Source organism: Rhinoraja longicauda, chromosome 20 (genome assembly GCF_053455715.1).
Source record: "Rhinoraja longicauda isolate Sanriku21f chromosome 20, sRhiLon1.1, whole genome shotgun sequence".
Lineage (NCBI taxonomy): Eukaryota > Metazoa > Chordata > Chondrichthyes > Rajiformes > Arhynchobatidae > Rhinoraja > Rhinoraja longicauda.
This window is the reverse complement of record NC_135972.1, coordinates 19,859,840-19,879,599: the sequence shown is the minus strand read 5'-3', so window position 1 is coordinate 19,879,599 and position 19,760 is coordinate 19,859,840. Positions and strand designations below refer to the sequence as shown.

General features: G+C 47.0%; 1 protein-coding gene across 3 annotated transcripts in view; it reads left to right on the top strand.

The window, feature by feature from the left end:
• Positions 1-4,432: 4,432 nt before the first annotated feature.
• Positions 4,433-19,760, top strand: part of nr1h4 (nuclear receptor subfamily 1, group H, member 4) — a 43,514-nt gene continuing 28,186 nt past the window's right edge. Inside the window, exons 1-3 of one of the 3 annotated variants that reach the window (XM_078417110.1) lie at positions 5,189-5,327; positions 5,494-5,769; positions 10,878-11,000. In XM_078417110.1, coding sequence (XP_078273236.1) covers positions 10,931-11,000 — 70 coding nt within the window. In that variant the 5' untranslated portion in view covers positions 5,189-5,327; positions 5,494-5,769; positions 10,878-10,930. Of the gene's footprint in view, positions 4,534-5,188; positions 5,770-10,877; positions 11,001-19,760 lie in introns of those variants that run through there. The other 2 variants (XM_078417112.1, XM_078417111.1) reach the window with 2 other exon arrangements.

Genomic DNA, 19,760 nt, shown 5'->3' with positions numbered 1-19,760 from the left:
TGTTATGGGTCCTGGTCGGTATCAAATATAACATAATGATTTAAGAATGGAGGGAGACAGAGAACAGGAATGAGGGATCATTTTGACTGACTTCAGTTGTTGGTGAAATGCGGGCATCCATCATTCGGATCACGCAGTGCATTGCAGCACTTGGAAAGTCACAGTGCAATTTGGTGGAATCAACGAGACATAAAGTGCTGGAGGAACTCTGCAGGTCAGGTGGCATCTGTGCAGGGAGGTGGACGGATCACGTTTTGGGTAGGTCTTCTATTTGTCGGTTGTTGTTTCAATAGACAATAGACAATAGGTGCAGGAGGAGGCCATTCGGCCCTTCGAGTCAGCACCACCATTCAATGTGATCATGGCTGATCATTCTCAATCAAGCTACCATGACGTCTTCCCTTAGTCGTGCTGCCTCATAACGCTAGAAACCCAGTCTCAATCCAGACCATGGGCGATGTCTATCAGGAGTTTGTACGTTCTCCCAGTGACCACATGAGTTTTCGCCTGGTGCTCCAGTTTCCCCCACACTCCAAAGACGTGCAGGTTTGTAGGTTAATTAGCTTCTGCAAATTGTCCCTAGTGTCTAGGATAGTGCTAATGTGCGGGTGATCGCTGGTCGGCGTGGACGCGGTGGGCCGAAGGGCCTGTTTCCGCACTGTACCTCTGTATTTGTACCTTAGGGTCACTCCGATCCCCATCACCGGCAGACAGGCCGGTAGAAACCTATGATCTACACTGCAAACAGTAACCGGCTGCTGGAAAACACCGGCAACCTCGAGTAAACAGAGGCCTCAACTCAGGCAAACGTGCCACTGTTGCGTCTGATTAGTGCTTATTGCACCAATTCACCCGAAACTCATCAGCCCCACGTCTTATAAGCCCTGGAGAACCAGCCAGGAGGAGAGAGGGCAGGGAAAGGGGGGAGAGGACGTCAGGGAAAGGGGGAGGGCAGGGCAGGGATACTCCAAAGACGTACAGGTATGTAGGTTAATTGGCTGGGTAAATGTAAAAATTGTCCCTAGTGGGTGTAGGATAGTGTTAATGTACGGGGATCACTGGGCGGCACGGACTTGGAGGGCCGAAAAGGCCTGTTTCCGGCTGTATATATATGATATGATATGATATGATAGCTGGGAATGGGGGGAGATAAGAGGGCAGGAAAAGGGAGAGAGTGTGGATCAAAAGTTTGAGTTTAGTTTATGGTCAAGTGTACCAGTGGAAAGACAATACATGATGACAGTGGCTCGATAGTCTTTCCGCTGACTGGATCGCACGCAACAAAAGCTTTTCACTGTACCTCGGTACACGTGACAATAAACTAAACTCAACTCAATCTCTTGATCCTAAATTCTGCCTGCCTAATGAATTCAATTCCATATCATGAAATCGCCAGCAGTGCCGTATACAAACAAAATTACTGCATTAAACACAAATACGTTTTCTGAATTTTTACTACATGTATTCTTCCAGAACAAAGTTCAAAACTTGAGTCTGAACATTATCAGCAGAAATGTCAGAAGGCATATCTGTGGATGTTAAGTAAATATCAAGTTGGACAATATGTATTTAGTGCAGGGCCAAGATGAGTTTACTGCCCACGGCAAACTCACTTTAATTCTCTGCTCACTGGGGTCAAAGGCAAGTTCAGTCAATATCTTGCTACACGTTGCGAGAGGGGTATGAGGGTGCCCTTGACCCAAGGCGAGGTCTTCTGCTGGCAGCTACAAAGACAGAATCATGGAAACACAGTCATCGAGCACGGAAACACGCCCTTCAGCCCAACACATCCATCCCGACCAAGACTCTACCGCTGCACCACCGTGGCACCCCTTTCCTCTCTGTCAAGCATTTAGTCAGTAGTATTATCATCTGATTGTCAAATGTGTTCTTGTGGGGACACACTGCTCTGTTGCAGGCGATACATAAATGCACCTGTAGAATATGGAAAACCTACAAGCCATATTTACTTTGGTTAGCATGGACAAGTTGGGCCAAAGGGCCTGTCTCATAAGTTCATAAGTTCACAGGTTATAGGAGCAAAATTACGCCATTCGGCCCATCAAATCTCAACCCTCCAAACACCCTTCTCCTGCGTTCTCCCCATAACCCCTAACACCCTTAGTAATCAATAACCTATCAATCTCCACCTTAAAAAATATCCATTGAATTGGTCTCCACCGCCCGCTGTGCCAATAAATTCCACAGATTCGCTGCCTTCTGACGAAATAAATTCCTCCTCATCTCCTTTTTAAAGGGACGTCCTTTTATTCTGAGACTGTGCCCTCTGGTTCTGGACTCTCCCACTAGTGGAAACATCCTCTCCACATCTACTCTATCCAGGCCTTTCACTATTTGGTAAGTTTCAATGAAGCCCCCCACTCATTCTTCGTGATGTATGACTGTCTGATGGTGTTGATTACGGCATAATTGTGCAATTCAGCTTCAGTTCGGGAGGTCAAGGTCATACAGGAGGAGCTATTGGTTTAGTTGATTCATTGTTTGCAGTGCAGTGTTTCTACAACATGCCTTTCATATCACGGTCTTGTGTTGTAACTCGCATTAACCCACTCAGCACTGGTTTAGCGTGCCTTCCCTTTCAAGGCCCTCCCACCCCCAGGGGATTACAGGATTAACAATGAGGTGACCCACTGGCACAGTAGGTAGACCCACTGTCTCGCAGCACCAGAGACCCTGGTTTGATCCTGAACTTGGGTGCTCTCTCTACGTGGAGTTTGCACGTTCGCCCTGTGACCACGTGGGTTTCCTCTGGGTGCTCCGGTTTTCCCCCAGGTCCCAAATACGTTCCTGTGAGGGTTTGTAGTTTCTCTGTACGTTGCACCAGGTGTGTGGCTGAGAGGGCAACACGGTGGCACAGCGGGTAGAGCTGCCGCCTTACAGTGCCAGAAACCCAGGTTCTATCCTGACTACGGGTGCTGTCAGTATGGAGTTCGTATGTTCACCCTGAGACCATGTGAGTTTTCCACGGGTGCTCCAGTTTCCTCCCACTCTGCAAAGATGTACAGGTTTGTAGGTTAATTGGCTTCTGTAAAATTGTAAATTGTCCCTAGTATGTCGTGTCAGTGTACAGGGTGATCGCTGGTCGGCGCGGACTCGGTGGGCCAAAGGGCCTGTTTCCATCTTGTATCTTTAAAGTCTAAAGTCTTAAAATCTAATAAAATGGGGATGAATGGAGAATTAGGATGGTCGATGGTCAGCATAGACTTGGTGGGCCGAATGGCCTGTCTTTGCACGCTATGAACAATCCCAGCAGAACCAGAATTTGTGCCCAGTCTGAACGTTCCTGGGCAGTCGAGAGGAGTCTCCGTTTCGTGAGCAGGTCTATTCTGTGGGGTTAACCCCTCAAGAGGGGAAAGGAGCAGGGTGAAAATCCTCAAGAGGGGAAAGGAGCAGGGTGACTGGGGGGGGGGGGGGGGGGTAGGGGATGGATCGGGAGGGGAGGGGGAGGGGAATGGGGTTACTACTTGAAACTGGAGACTTCAATGTCCACACATAGACTATTGACAGCGGGGACAACCGTTTGCCAAGGGGAGACACACAAATTGCTGGAGTATCTCGGCCTGAAGAAGGGTCTCGACCAGAAAAATCGCCTATTCACATTCTACAGAGATGCTGCCTGAGTTACTCCAGCACTTTGTGTGCTTTGTCTTTCTTTGGTAATGTAGCAACTGCAGTTCCTCGTGGCTACATCTGTCGAGGGGAGACTCGGACTAAGTCTCCCAGTTGAAAGTACCGCTGGCGTTTTGCTCCCCATGGAGTCCTGAGCCTTGATTCCCTCTGCTGGAGGACTTGGTGCTTTAGGAAGGGGCAGAGCTGATGCAGAATGAAGCCACCCTCACATCTTCTGTTGAGAGCTTTGGGGTCCTTCTCCAGACTTTCTTGCAATGTTGTGCGTTACAATGGGAGCGTACAATGTTGAGTTTAGTTTAGTTTAGTGTCACGTGTACTGAGGTTAAGTAAAACGTTTTTTTGTTGTGTGCTATTCAGCCAGCGGAAAGACATACATGATTACAATCAAGCCGTTCACAGTGCACCGAAACAGGATAAAGGGAATAACGTTTATTGCAAGATAAAGTCTAGTAAAATCCAAATAAGGATAGTCCACGGGTCTCCAATGAGGTAGCTGGTAGGACATGACCGTGCACTTGTTGGTGATAAGAAAGATTTTGAGGGATCATAATCATACTTTATTAGCCAAGTATGTTTTGCAACATACGAGGAATTTCATTTGCCATGCCAATTAAAAGCAACAGAACACACAAAATACATTTTAACATCAACATCCACCACAGTGACTCCTCCACATTCCTCGCTGTGATGGAAGGCAAAATAAAGTTCAATCTCTTCCCTTCTTTGTCCTCCAGTGGTCGGGGCCCTCTAACCTTCCGTTGACGGGACGATCTTGACTCCCGTAGCCGGCGGTCGGGCCCTCCGCATCGGGGTGAACAAGCTCCCGCATCCGGTGGGGGGAGTCTGCGGGCGTCGATCCGAGGCAAGGAATTGGCTCCGATGGTAAGTCCACGTCCTGCGGTGAGGCTCAAAGTCAGTCCCGAACAAGGCCTCCAGAGCCACGATGTTAGGCCGCAGATGGACCGGAGATACGATCCAGAAAACAATCGCATCTCCGGCAAGATAAGCGATTGAAAAAAAGTATGGACCAAACACAACAACAGTAAATAGGACTAGCTTAGATGGGGCATCTTGGTCAGCATGGATGAGTTGGGCCAAAGGGCCTGTATCCGTGCTGTATGACTCTATGACTCTATGACTCTGATAAGGTCACCCATCAGCCTCTTGCACTCCAAGGAACAAAATCCCAAACTTTCAAGCTCTTTCAAACTATCTGTGTAGCTCAAACCAGCAAGCCCAGGTAACATTCTGGTGAATCACTTCTGCACTTTTCCAACTAGTTTAGTATTTAGTTTAGTCTAGTTTAGTTTAGTTTATTTTATTTTAGTTTAGTTTAGTTTATTTTAGTTTAGTCTACTTTATCATTGTCACGTGTACTAAGGTAGTCAGAAGCTTTTTCGTTGCGTGATATCCAGTCAGCGGAAAGACTGTACATGATTACAATCAAGCCATCCACGGCGTACAGATACAGGACGAGGGGAATAATGTTCAGTGCAAGGTAAAGTCCGATAAAAGGTAGTCCGATCATTTCCAATGAGCTAGATGGTCGGTCAGGACCGCTCTCTAGTTGCTGATGGGACGGTTGAGTTGCCTGATGACAGCTGGGAAGAAACTGTCCCTGACTCTGGAGGTACCCTTGTGTGGACCATGCTGAATCAGCTAGAAGCCCTTATCACGTAAATAGTTGACTGCATTGTTAATCATTTAGTTTCCACCGCCGTTTAATTACTTCTCCCATATCAATCACTCGTTCCCAGTCATATAATTGTAAAATCTTTTTCCTGCCTCTCTCACTGTTTTTTAGTGATTCATTCCTTCTTTCTACTTTGCCCGATGTCACAGATTGTTGTCCATATTTGAGGAAGGTCGCTCTTCACTTTGTTGCTGTAAAGTCAAAAGTCAGTCGTGGGCAGCGAGTGAGGCAACTGTTTAATGAGTAATTCTCGTGTTTACCCTGGAGTTATTTGACAGAGGAGGTTGTTATCAGACCGCTGCACAAGGATATGTGTAGAATGTTTTTTGGGGAACGGTTCACGTGTAAAAGATTCACAGCAATCTCTCCTGAACATTGACGTTCTATTCAAGAGTGGGATTTACAATCACGGGAACTCGGCATTCGTAAGTATATATGTCTATTAAAATTGTTCATCGATTTTTGTGTAGAAAGGAATGCCGACGCAAGTTTATAGACACTAAGTGCTGGAGTACCTCAGCGGGTCAGGCTGTATCTCTGGCGAAAAAACGATGGGTGACATTTCGGGTCGGGATCCTTTTTCAGACTCGACCTGAAGAAGGGTCTCGACCCGAAACGTCACCCATCTTTTTTTTCTCCAGCGATGCTGTCTGACCGGCTGAGTTACTCCAGCAGTTTGTGTCTGTCATTAGTTTTTGCCAGGCTGTTTATGCAAGGCTGGTCATTCATTGTTTCCTGATGTTAGGAAGAGTCGAGTTAACCACGAGACCAAGGATTGTTGTACGACTATTGGAAAGGGCAGCAGGGTGGTGAATTACTGGATCAGTGACCCACACACTAATAGTCCTGAGATGCCAATAATGCCCTGGGATATGGTGGACTGATGTGATCTCCCCACCGAAGGAGATGTCCCTGGCGTGGAGGGAGTGCAGCAATGGTTCACCACACCCACTCCTGGTGGTGGAAGGGTGGTAATATGGCAATTAATACTCTTGACTGTTGACTCTTTAGACTTTAGAGATACAGCATGGAAACAGGCCCTTCAGTCCATCAAGCCCGTACACTGGCACTATCATACCTGCTAGGGAACATTTACAAATTTTACCGAAGCCAATTAACCTACAAACCTGTGGAAGAAGGAACTGCAGATGCTGGTTTATACCGAAGAGAGATTCGGAAGGCTGTGGTAACTTAGTGGGTCAGGCAGCATCTTTGGAGAAAAGGAACAGCAGACGTTTTGGGTCGGAGGGAATCTTCGTCCAACCGACAAACCTGTACGTCATTGGATTGTGGGAGGAAACCGGAGCACCCAGAGAAAACCCACGCGGTCACAGGGAGAACGTACAAACTCCGTACAGACAGAACCCGTAGTCAGGATCGAAACCAGGTCTCTGGCACTGTAAGACAGCAACTCTATCACTGCGCCACTGTATCGCCCTAAATCTCAATCTACCTCTGTGGAGCAAAACGCAAAGTGTTGGAGGAACTCAGCGGGTCAGGCAGCATCTGTGGAGGGATCGGACAGATGATGTTTCCTGCACCTCTGTGGAGGCTGAGATTCACCTGTCATTGGCGGTGGACATGCAGTCTGGCAGCGCTGATGAGTCCAGGGCGAGATGGAGCTCGTTGGTAAATGAGCCGCCCATTCTCCCCACGCCACACACTCCACCGGCTAAAGGTCCCGCTTCACCAACCGACAGCCAAAACGTAATTGGCTGAGAACCTCAACTCATTCAATTACCACTATCTCCCCTTATCTTTATGTCCTTGCTGCTCACCAGAGATTCAGCCAAGTGCTGTTAAAAGGCACCAATCAGTAGGGCAATTATAGAATTATTCAGTCACGCAGCACAAGGGCACTATGGCGGACTTGGGTGGCACGGTGGCGCAGCGGTAGAGCCGCTGCATCACAGCACCAGAGACCCAGGTCTGATTCTGATCTCGGGTGTTGTCTGTGCCGAGTTTATACGTTCTCCCTGTGACTGCGTGGGGTTCTCTGGGTGCTCTGGTTTCCTCCCACATTCCAAAGAAGTGCGGGTTTGTAGGTTAATCGGTTTCTGTAAATTGCCACTAATAAAACTGGGATAACAGAACTAGAGTAAGCGTGATCATTGGTCGGTGCAGGCCTGGTGAGCCAAAGGGCCTGTTTCCATGCTGTATCTCTGTAAACTAAACTAAACACAAAAACAGGTTCATCGGTCCAATTCATCCATGCCGACTAAGATGCCCCATCCAATTTGCCCGCGTTTGGCCTATTTCCCTCTGAACATTTCCTGACCATGTACCTGTCCAGGTGTCTTGTAAATGTTGTTATTGTACCTGCCTCAATTACCTCCTCTGGCAGTTCATTCCATATATCCATAAAAAGTTGCCACTCAGGTTCCAAGTAAACCCTTCCTCTCTCACCTTAAACCTATGTCATCTGGTTCTTGATTCCACTATTCTGGATAAAAGACTCAGTGCAGACTTATTCCCCTCGTGATTTTATGCATCTTTGTAAGATCACCCCTCAGCCCCCCGAGCTCCAAGGAATAGAGTCCTAGCCTGCCCAACCTCTCCCTGTAGTTCTGCCCCTCGAATCCTGGCAATACCCTTGTAAATCTTCTCTGTGCCCCTGGCTGTATATTCCCCCTAGTGTGTAGGGAGTGGATGATAAAATAGAAAAACGTTGAACCAGTGTGAATGGGGATCGATGGTTGGTGTGGAGTCTTTATCTGTTATATCAGGGAATCTATTCCACATACCCACGGCAGGATTAGATAAAGTTCCCGGCGTTACTATACACCCATATACAGCACAGAGGCAGGACAATAACAGTCATCACTGTTATCATAAAAGGGAAGCCTCTTAACAAGGGGACAAGATTAGATTGTCTGCTGTGCCATTGATAAATGGACCCCGGGGCACTGCACACGGTGTCTGTAGCACAGATAGGCATGGTCTGTGTACAGCCTGGTGGGGGACCCGTGAGGTGAGGGGGAAACCAGGTACATTTCAAGGTCTCGAGGTCAGTTTATTGTCACATGTACCAATTAAGGTGCAGTGAAATTTGAGTTTCTTGCTCTGAAACAAGAAAGGAAGGAAGAAAGAAAAAAAATGGAGGAAAGAAAGAAGGAAGATTAAAGAAAAGAAAGAACAGAAAAATCAAGGATGAAGGAAGAAAAGAAGAAACGAGAAAGAGTGAAAGAATGAATGAATGAATGAATGAATGAATGAATGAATGAATGATTCAGCTGGAAGAGCCGCTGCCTCACCGCACCAGAGTCACATGTCAACCCTGATTACAGTTGCCGTCTGTGTGGAGTTTGCATGCTTTCTCTGTGACCGCGTGGGTCTCCTCCGGGTGCTCCAGTTTCCTCACACATCCTAAAGACATGTAGGTTCGTAGGTTGACTGAAAACCGACCCTGGTGTGGACGTTAATGGAAGAAGAATCATAGGCCGGGGAGTTGATGGGAACGTGTTGCTATTTCACAAGTCGAAGTTCCACGACTTGTTGTGCTTCCAAAGATCTACACTATCTCAATCTGTGGAGGGGGTTTGTCCAGACCTGAAGCCTCATAAGTGCTGATCGATGGACAATGATGGCTAGTCAGGCAGCGGTAACAGACGCCAGAGCACCAGGAGGATGCATCACCCTCCACCATTGCACTCACACCCCAGACGATGGCTGGTTTTCAAAGCCCATGAAAAACTTAATGTCATGGAGACATAGCGTCATACAGCACGGAAACAGGCTCTTCAGCCCAACTCATCCATGCCAAACATGTTGCCTCACTAACCTGTCCCATTTGCCTGTGTTTGACCCTCATTCCACCAGACATTTTCCCACCCATGTACCAGTCCACGCTTCTCAGGCTCCTGTACCTTCTGCCTGGTGGTAACAGCGAGATGAGAGCGCGGCGTGAGGTGGTGTGGGTCTTTGATGATATTAGCTACAAGTCGAGAGTGGTGAGTCGAGAGAGTTTAATTGTTGTATACACCAGGAACAGATCAATGACATTCTTACAAAATGCTGGATAACTCAGCTTGTCAGGCAGCATCTCGGGAGAGAAGGAATGGGTGACGTTTCGGGTCGAGACCCTTCTTCAGACCGATAACATTCTTACTTGATGCAGCTTAACCGGCCAATAAACACATCACCACAAATAGATAACTAGGCAATATTCAAAAATTCAATAAATCATCAATAAGTTCAGTTTAGTTTATTGTCATTTGTGAAAAGTGAAAAGCTTTTTGTTGCGTGCTATCCAGTCAGCAGAAAGACTGTACATGATTACAATTTATTGCAATGTACAATGTAACATTACATTACAATGTAAAGCAGGATGTTCTACTACAGAGGAGTGGGAGTTGAACTGATGCTGTTCCCACCCAGGGCTGAGAGTAGTCCATCCCTGGGACACTGTCGGATGAATGGTCCCAATCCGAAACGTCACCTATCCATGTTCTCCAGAGATGCCACCTGACCCATTGAGTTACTCCAGCACTTTTGTATCAATCTTTGGTATAAACCAGCATCTGCAGTTCCTTGTTATCAAACACGTTGTGAAGTTCTCCGCCAAAGCCACTTGAACCCCCACTCGTTCTGCCCTGTGCCCGGCTCCATGCCACCAGGCTGGCAACTCCGTACCACGGGCCAAGGGTCAAGAGTGTTTCATTGTCGCTGGTACCACAAACAGAACAATGAGCATTTGCTTGGTGTTAATACACGGACACTGCGTTCTCTTTGCAATCTATCTGCTCTCTGTCCTCACACTGCATTGGAGAGCATTACATGTAAAGTTCATCCGTTCATAAGACATAGGAGCAGGATTAAGCTGTTTAGCCCATCGTGTCTACTCCACCATTCATTCATGGTTGATCTATCTTTCTCACTCAACCCCATTCTACTGCTTTCGCCCCGTAAACTTCGACACCCTTACTGATCCAGAACCTGACATTCCCCGCTTTAAATATACCCAATGACGACCTCCACAACCGTCTATGGCAATGAATCCCCCAGATTCATCACCCTCTGGCTAAGGAAATTTCTCATTTTTCTAATGGTACATCCTTTTATTCTGATGCTTTCCCCTCTGATCCTAGACTCTCCCACAAGTGGAAACGTCCTCTCCACATCACTGTGTAGAAAGGAAATGCAGATACTAATTTATATCAAAGATAGGCACAAAATGCTGGAGAAACTCAGCGGGCCTGGCGGCATCTCTGGAGAAAATAAATAGGTGATGTTTCGGGTCGAGACCCTTTTTCAGACTTGAAACTTTAGAATTTGAAGAAGGGTCTTGACCCAAAACATCACCTATTCCTTTTCTCCAGAGATGTTGTCCAACTTGCTGAGTTACTCCAGCATTTCGTGTCTATCTCTCAGCATCCACTCTATCCAGGCCTTTTACTATTCGTTAAGTTTCAATGAGGTCCTTCCTCTGCCTTCTCAATTCCAGTGAGTAGAGGCACAGTGCCATCAAACACTGCTCGTGCGTAGAGCAGCCGGTGAACTCCCCGGTAACGTGCCGGTGTATTGTGCCTTGCAGGGCAGCTGCCGCTGGTGTGTGAGGTCTGGATGAAGTAGTGGTGACGGCCTGATATGAACATGCTGGGACACGGACAGTTCGCGCCAGCAGAAGGCTACTGCCTCTCCGACTCGCCCTTCTATGGTAAGGTCCTAATGAGGAGATGAACATTTGTGTCCCTTCCACACCTTGTGGCGGCACGGTGCTATGGAGGTAGAGTTGCTGTCTCGCAGCGCCAGAGACCCGGGTTCGATCCTGACTATGGGTGCTGCCTGTGTGAAGTTTGCACGTTCTCCCTGTGATCATGTGGGGTTTCTCCGGGTGCTCCAGTTTCTTCTCAAATGCCAAAGAGGTACAGGTTTGTAGTTTAACTGGCTCCAGTAAGAATTGTAAATTGTCCCTAGTGTGTCGGGTGGTGCCAGCGTATGGGGTGATCACTTGTCAGCGTGGCCTCGTTGGGCCCAAGGGCTTGTTTCCATGCTGTAACGCTAAACTAAACTAAAGCAAACTAAACTGTCCTGCCCAGTCTAAGATCTGACTGTCCCACTGGTGACGGCGGATACTGCCACAGAATCATAGAGTCATACAGCACGGAAACTTGCCCAACCCATCAAAGTGCCACATCTACTCTCATCCCATTTGCCCTCATTTGGCCCTTATCCCTCTAAACCTTTTCTATCCATGTACCTAAGCAAATGTCTTTTAAATGTTGTTGTTGTACCCGCCTCCACTACTACCTCTGGCAGCTTGTTACATATACCCACCACCCTCTGAATGAAAATGTTTCCCAACATGTTCTTATTACATTTTTACACCCTCACCCTAAACCTATGTCCTCTGGTTCTTGATTTTCCCACTCAAGGTGAAAGACTCTATCTATGCCTCTCGTGGTCCAAGGAATAAAGTTCTATCCTGCTCAACCTCGTCCTCAAGTCCTGGCAACATGCTCATAAATCTTCTCTGCACCCTTTCCAGCTTAACAACATCTTTCCTTTCGCAGGGTGATGGAAACTGAACAGAATACTCTAAGTGTAGCCTCAACCAATGCCTTGTACAACTGTCACAGGACCTCCTAATTTTATACTCAGTACCAAAGACAGACACCAAATGCTGGAGTAACTCAGTGGGTCAGGCAGCATCTCTGGAGAAAAGGAACAGGTGATGGATGATTCAGGGCTGAACCCTTCTTCGGACTGAAAGTAAAAGGGATGGGGGTGTGGGGTGGGGGGGGTTCTGGAGGTGGGAAATGGCCAGAACAAAACCGGGCCAGCAACAGATGACCAAGGAAAGGTGAAGTCCACAATGGCCCATTGTTGGCTGGGGAAGAGGTGATAATGAAGAGATACAGGGATGTGAACAGTGCAACTGGCAGGACATCTAAGGTAGGGGAAGGGAAAGCAGGAGCCACTTGAAATTAGAGAAATCAATATTCATACCGCTGTGCTGTAAGCTGCTCAGGCGAAATATGAGGTGCTGTTCCTCCAATTTGCGCGTGGCCTCACTCTCACTCCACACTCAGTCCTCTGACTGATGAAGGTCAATGTGCTGAAAGCCTTCTCGCCAAACCCTGTGTACCTGTGACGCCACCGGCCAGGCAGGCTCTCGCCACCTGGGCGAGTGTGAGCGTTCTCACAGTCTGACGTTCCCAGCTGCCTGATATCCTTCACCTCCGCACGGTGAGTTAATGAGTAAGCTCCAGTAACCTTTCTGCTCTGACCTAACCAAGTAATCAATCTGAGGAAGTCATTTCAAAATACTTCAGCCGGGTAAAGATTTCACTCCTTGTTCTCCTGCCGGCTGCTGGCAACGGAATCCTGACGGCAGCAAACGTCTGTTAACGTGGGAGGTTCCGGGGGGGGAATTTTATGCATTCAGGGAGCGGCCAGCAATGAAGACTGTGAGAGGTAGGAGCTGGTTAAAGGGCAAACTGCAGCAGGCAAGAGTCTGGGGGGGGGGGGGGGGGGGGAGGGGGGGGGGGGAGGGGGGGAGGGGGGACCTAATTGAAACATATAATAGTGAAAGGCTTGGATAGAGTGTGAAGATGTTTCCATTAGTGGGAGAGTCTCGGACTAGAGGTCACAGCCTCAGAATTAAAGGATGTTCCTTCAGGAAGGAGATGAGGAGAAATTTCTTTAGTCAAGAGGGTGGTGAATCTGTGGAATCCTTTGCCACAGAAGGCTGTGGAGGCCAAGTCAATGGATATTTTTAAGGCATAGATAGATTCCTGATTAGTACAGGTGTCGGAGTTTAGGGGGAGAAGGCAGGAGAATGGGGTTAGGAGAGATAGATTAGCCATGATTGAATGGTGGATGAGACGATGGGCCGAATGGCCTAATTCTACTCCTATTCCTTATGACCTCAAATTGCTGGAGTAACTCGGCAGGTCAGGCAGAATCTCTGGAGGACAGGGGTATGTGACATTTTGGGTCGGGACCCTTCCTCAGACTGACTATGGGGAGGGGGATAGGAGAAAAAGCAGGAAGAGAGGAGAGGCAGGGCAAAGCCAGGCATGTGATAGGTGAGTGTAGTGTAGTGTAGTGTGAGGTTATTCACTTTGGAAGTAAGAATAGAAAGGCAGATTATTATCTGAATGGTGTCAAGTTAGGAAGAGGGGATGTTCAACGAGATCTGGGTGTCCTAGTGCATCAGTCACTGAAAGGAAGCATGCAGGTACAGCAGGCAGTGAAGAAAGCCAATGGAATGTTGGCCTTCATAACAAGAGGAGTTGAGTATAGGAGGAAAGATGTCCTTCTACAGTTGTACCGGGCCCTGGTGAGACCGCACCTGGAGTACTGTGTGCAGTTTTGGTTTCCAAATTTGAGGAAGGATATTCTTGCTATTGAGGGCGTGCAGCGTAGGTTCACTAGGTTAATTCCCGGAATGGCGGGACTGTCGTATGTTGAAAGGCTGGAGCAATTAGGCTTGTATACACTGGAATTTAGAAGGATGAGGGGGGATCTTATTGAAACATATAAGATAATTAAGGGATTGGACACATTAGAGGCAGGAAACATGTTCCCAATGTTGGGGGAGTCCAGAACAAGGGGGCACAGTTTAAGAATAAGGGGTAGGCCATTTAGAACGGAGATGAGGAAGAACTTTTTCAGTCAGAGAGTGGTGAAGGTGTGGAATTCTCTGCCTCAGAAGGCAGTGGAGGCCAGTTCGTTGGATGATTTCAAGAGAGAGCTGGATAGAGCTCTTAAGGATAGCGGAGTGAGGGGGTATGGGGAGAAGGCAGGAACGGGGTACTGATTGAGAGTGATCAGCCATGATCGCATTGAATGGCGGTGCTGGCTCAAAGGGCTGAATGGCCTACTCCTGCACCTATTGTCTATTGTCTATTGTCTATTGATAGCAGCCCGTATGGTTACATAGATACATAGACAATAGGTGCAGGAGTAGGCCATTCTGCCCTTCGAGCCATCACCGCCATTCAATGCGATCATGGCTGATCACTCTCAATCAGTACCCCGTTCCTGCCTTCTCCCCATACCCCCTAACTCCGCTATCCTTAAGAGCTCTATCCAGCTCTCTCTTGAAAGCATCCAACGAACTGGCCTCCACTGCCTTCTGAGGCAGAGAATTCCACACCTTCACCACCCTCTGACTGAAAAAGTTCTTCCTCATCTCCGTTCTAAATGGCCTACCCCTTATTCTTAAACGGTGGCCCCTTGTTCTGGACTCCCCCAACATTGGGAACATGTTATCTGCCTCTAATGTGTCCAATCCCCTAATTATCTTATATGTTTCAATAAGATCCCCCCTCATCCTTCTAAATTCCAGTGTATACAAGCCCAATCGCTCCAGCCTTTCAACATACGACAGTCCCGCCATTCCGGGAATTAACCTAGTGAACCTACGCTGCACGCCCTCCATAGCAAGAATATCCTTCCTCAAATTTGGAGACCAAAACTGCACACAGTACTCCAGGTGCGGTCTCACCAGGGCCCGGTACAACTGTAGAAGGACCTCTTTGCTCCTATACTCAACTCCTATTGTTACGAAGGCCAACATTCCATTGGCTTTCTTCACTGCCTGCTGTACCTGCATGCTTCCTTTCATTGACTGATGCACTAGGACACCCAGATCTCGTTGAACTCCCCCTCCTCCTAACTTGACACCATTCAGATAATAATCTGCCTTTCTATTCTTGCTTCCAAAGTGAATAACCTCACACTTATCTACATTAAACTGCATCTGCCATGTATCCGCCCACTCACACAACCTGTCCAAGTCACCCTGCAGCCTTATTGCATCTTCCTCACAATTCACACTACCCCCCAACTTAGTATCATCTGCAAATTTGCTAATGGTACTTTTAATCCCTTCGTCTAAGTCATTAATGTATATCGTAAATAGCTGGGGTCCCAGCACCGAACCTTGCGGTACCCCACTGGTCACTGCCTGCCATTCCGAAAGGGACCCATTTATCCCCACTCTTTGCTTTCTGTCTGTCAACCAATTTTCTATCCATGTCAGTACCCTACCCCCAATACCATGTGCCCTAATTTTGCCCACTAATCTCCTATGTGGGACCTTGTCGAAGGCTTTCTGAAAGTCGAGGTACACCACATCCACTGACTCTCCCTTGTCAATTTTCCTAGTTACATCCTCAAAAAATTCCAGTAGATTTGTCAAGCATGATTTCCCCTTCGTAAATCCATGCTGACTCGGAATGATCCCGTTACTGCTATCCAAATGCTCAGCAATTTCGTCTTTTATAATTGACTCCAGCATCTTCCCCACCCTGATGTCAGACTAACTGGTCTATAATTACCCGTTTTCTCTCTCCCTCCTTTCTTAAAAAGTGGGATAACATTTGCTATCCTCCAATCCACAGGAACTGATCCTGAATCTATAGAACATTGAAAAATGATCTCCAATGCTTCCACTATTTCTAGAGCCACCTCCTTAAGTACTCTGGGATGCAGACCATTAGGCCCTGGGGATTTATCAGCCTTCAGTCCCATCAGTCTACCCAAAACCATTTCCTGCCTAATGTGGATTTCCTTCAGTTCCTCCATCACCCTAGGTTCTCCGGCCCCTAGAACATTTGGGAGATTGTGTGTATCTTCCTCAGTGAAGACAGATCCAAAGTAACGGTTTAACTCGTCTGCCATTTCTTTGTTCCCCATAATAAATTCCCCTGCTTCTGTCTTCAAGGGACCCACATTTGCCTTGACTATTTTTTTCCTCTTCACGTACCTAAAAAAACTTTTGCTATCCTCCTTTATATTATTGGCTAGTTTACCCTCGTACCTCATCTTTTCTCCCCGTATTGCCTTTTTAGTTAACTTTTGTTGCTCTTTAAAAGAGTCCCAATCCTCTGTCTTCCCACTCTTCTTTGCTATGTTATACTTCCTCTCCTTAATTTTTATGCTGTCCCTGACTTCCCTCGTCAGCCACAGGTGTCTCTTACTCCCCTTAGAGTCTTTCCACCTCTTTGGAATAAATTGATCCTGCAACCTCTGCATTATTCCCAGGAATACCTGCCATTACTGTTCTACCGTCTTCCCTGCTAGGGCCTCCTTCCAATCAATTTTGGCCAGCTCCTGCCTCATGCCTCTGTAATCCCCTTTGCTATACTGTAATACCGACACTTCCGATTTTCCCTTCTGCCTTTCCATTTGCAGAGTAAAACTTATCATGTTGTGATCACTGCCTCCTAATGGCTCTTTTACCTCTAGTCCCCTTATCAGATCAGGATCATTACACAACACTAAATCCAGAATTGCCTTCTCCCTGGTAGGCTCCAGTACAAGCTGTTCTAAGAATCCATCTCGAAGGCACTCTACAAACTCTCTTTCCTGGGGTCCATTTCCAACCTGATTTTCCCAGTCTACCTGCATGTTGAAATCTCCCATAACCACCGTAGCATTACATTTTTGACACGCCAATTTTATCTCCTGATTCAACTTGCACCCTATGTCGAGGCTACTGTTTGGGGGCCTATAGATAACTCCCATTAGGGTCTTTTTACCCTTACAATTTCTCATTTCTATCCATACTGATTCAACATCTCCTGATTCTATGTCACCCCTTGCAAGGGAATGAATATCATTCCTTACCATCAGAGCAACCCCACCCCCTCTGCCCACCTGTCTGTCTTTTCTATACGTTGTGTACCCCTGAATATTCAGTTCCCAGCCCTGGTCCTCTTGTAGCCATGTCTCAGTGATCCCTACAACATCATACTTGCCCATGACTAACTGAGCCTCAAGCTCATCCACTTTATTTTTTATACTACGCGCATTTAAGTACAACACTTTAACTTCTGTATTTACCTCCCCTCTCACATCGTTCACAATTGGCCCTGCCCTTAATTTCTTTTCCCCTCTAGCACTTCTGTTCCCATTCTTCCGAGAGTCTTTTGCAATATCTCCTGTATTCCCTTTTACCTCATCTTCATATTCACAATTTGTTAACCTCTCCCCCCCCACTACTTAGTTTAAAGCCACAGGTGTCACACTAGCAAACCTGCCTGCCAGAATGTTTGTCCCCCTGCTGTTAAGATGCATGGCTGATCATCCACAATCAGTACCCCGTTCCTGGCTTCTCCCGTATCCCTTGATTCCGCTAGCCCTAAGAGCTCTATCTAACTCTCTTTTGAATGTATCCAGTGGGTCGGCCTCCACTGCCTTCTGAGGCAGAGAATTCCACAAATTCACAACTCTCAGTGTGAAAAGGGTTTTCCTCGTCTCGGTTCCAAATGGCCTAACCCTTATTCTTCAGAGTCTGAAGAAGTCTTCAGAGTCTGAAAAAGAGTCTCAACCCGAAACGTCACCAATTCATTTTCCAGAGATGCTGTCTGACCCGCTGAGTTATTCCAGCTTTTTGTGTCTATCTTCGGTTTAAATCAGCCTCTGCAGTTCCTTCCGACACAGCTGTTGAAACGTTGTCAACAGTCTCACCTGCTGAAACTCCAGTGGGTACAATCTTGTCCGAACTTTCCAGTATTCATCGTAAACCTTTTCCAATAAATGTACACCGTTCCCTCAACAAGGAGAAGGGTGCGTGTAACCAGATGCGTGTAGTCCCTTGGTACTACACACACTACTCCTGATCCAGTCTCACAAATACCCTGTCAAACTGCGGCAACTGGTAGTGGCATTTAAGTGGCTTTTGAGTAGGCACATAGGACATGCAAGGAATAGCGGGATATGGATCATGCACAGGCAGCTGAGATCAGTTTAACTTGGTATCATAGATAGACACTAAGTGCTGGAGGAACTCAGCAGGCCAGGCAGAGTCCCCGGGGAATAAGGATGTGACGTTTCGGGTTGGGACCTTTCTTCAGATTGAAAGTAGGGAGTGTGGGAGGGAGGGGTGGGCTGAAGGAATCACAGAGTGGGAGCAGTGAGAGAGGGTGTTGCAAAGCTCCCGTCGGAGAGGAAGATAACTTCTTCAAAGTAGGCACGCCTTGAGGAGATTTCGCAGTGGAGTAAGCTAAAATGTAGAAAGGAAGAACTGCAGATGCTGGTTTAAGCCACAGATAGACACAAAGTGTTGGAATAACTCGGCGGCTCAGGCAGCAACATTTGCCGTTCTTTATTTCTACATTATAACTTGGTATCGTGTTTAGGGCAAATATTGTGGGCCGAAGGGCCCATTCCTGCCTTGTACTGTTCTATGTTCTATATCCTTAAGCTCCCTACTTTGGTACTCAGATCCCCTGGCAACGAAGATAATATTTTGTTGGATTTCCTAATAATTCACTGCACCAGTATACGAGGCTGTTGTGAATCATGAACCAGGGCACATCCACTCCCACCGCTGTCTCACACTCCCGTTAATGCTCCCTTCAACATGCCCTTCCCAAATTAGTCACACAGCACCGAAACAGGCCCTTCGGCCCAACTCGTCCATGTCGAACAAAGTGTCTTCCTGAGCTAGTTCCATTTGCCTGCATTTGGTTGTTTTTGCACCACAATCTTTGCATCATGCTTCTATTTTGTACTCTTTGTTGCGTGTATTATTGTACTTATCATTATGTACACCGTTCAAATGAACAAGGAATTTCATTGCATCCTGGTATATATTGCAGTAAACTAAACAAAATCTCAATATCCCTCTAAACCTTTCCTTGGTTTGGCCCATGGCCTTCTAAACCTTTCCAATCCAAGTATCTGTCCAAATGTCTTTTAAATGTCATTATAATACCTGCCTCAACTACCTCCTCTGGCAGCTGATACAAAGTACCCATCACCCTGTGTGAAAAAGTTGCCTCTCAGCTTCCTATTAATTTTTTCCTCTCTCACCTTAAACCTCTGCCCTCTGGGTCTTGGCAGGGCTGTTTACATTTGACTCTCACCACAGGCTTTTTTAAACTATTGAAATAGTGGAATGAAAGCAGAGAATACTTGAGGTATTCATCAGGTTAGTGGCATCAGCAGAGAAAGGAACAGAATTAACAATAGACGTCAATGGCCTGTTATCAGAACCAAGGAGCGGATGGTAAAATAAAAGGATGTGTCTTTGGAAAGGAGATATGGAGGCATTTTTTAGCCAGAGGGTGATGCATCTGTGGAGTTTATTGCCCCAGATGGTGATGGAGGCCAAGTCATTGGGTATTTTTAAAGCAGAGATTGACAGATTCTTGGGTGTGAAGTGTTACGGGGACAAGGCAGGAGAATGGGGTTGAGAGGGAAAAGTAGATCGGCTATGATGGAAATGTTAAAGACCCAGAGAGCAGAACTTTAAAGTCAGAGGGGGGAAGTTTAAAGGAGATTTTATGAAGCAAATGTTTTACACCAAGAGCGGTGACTGTGCTGACAGGCGTGCTGGACGCAATGTTTATGAGGCTTTTAGACATTGTCAGGCAAGGAATTGATAAAAGACCATGTACACTCAGAAGGGAATAGGCTAAATTGGCAACAGGTTCAGCACAGACATGACGGGCTGAAG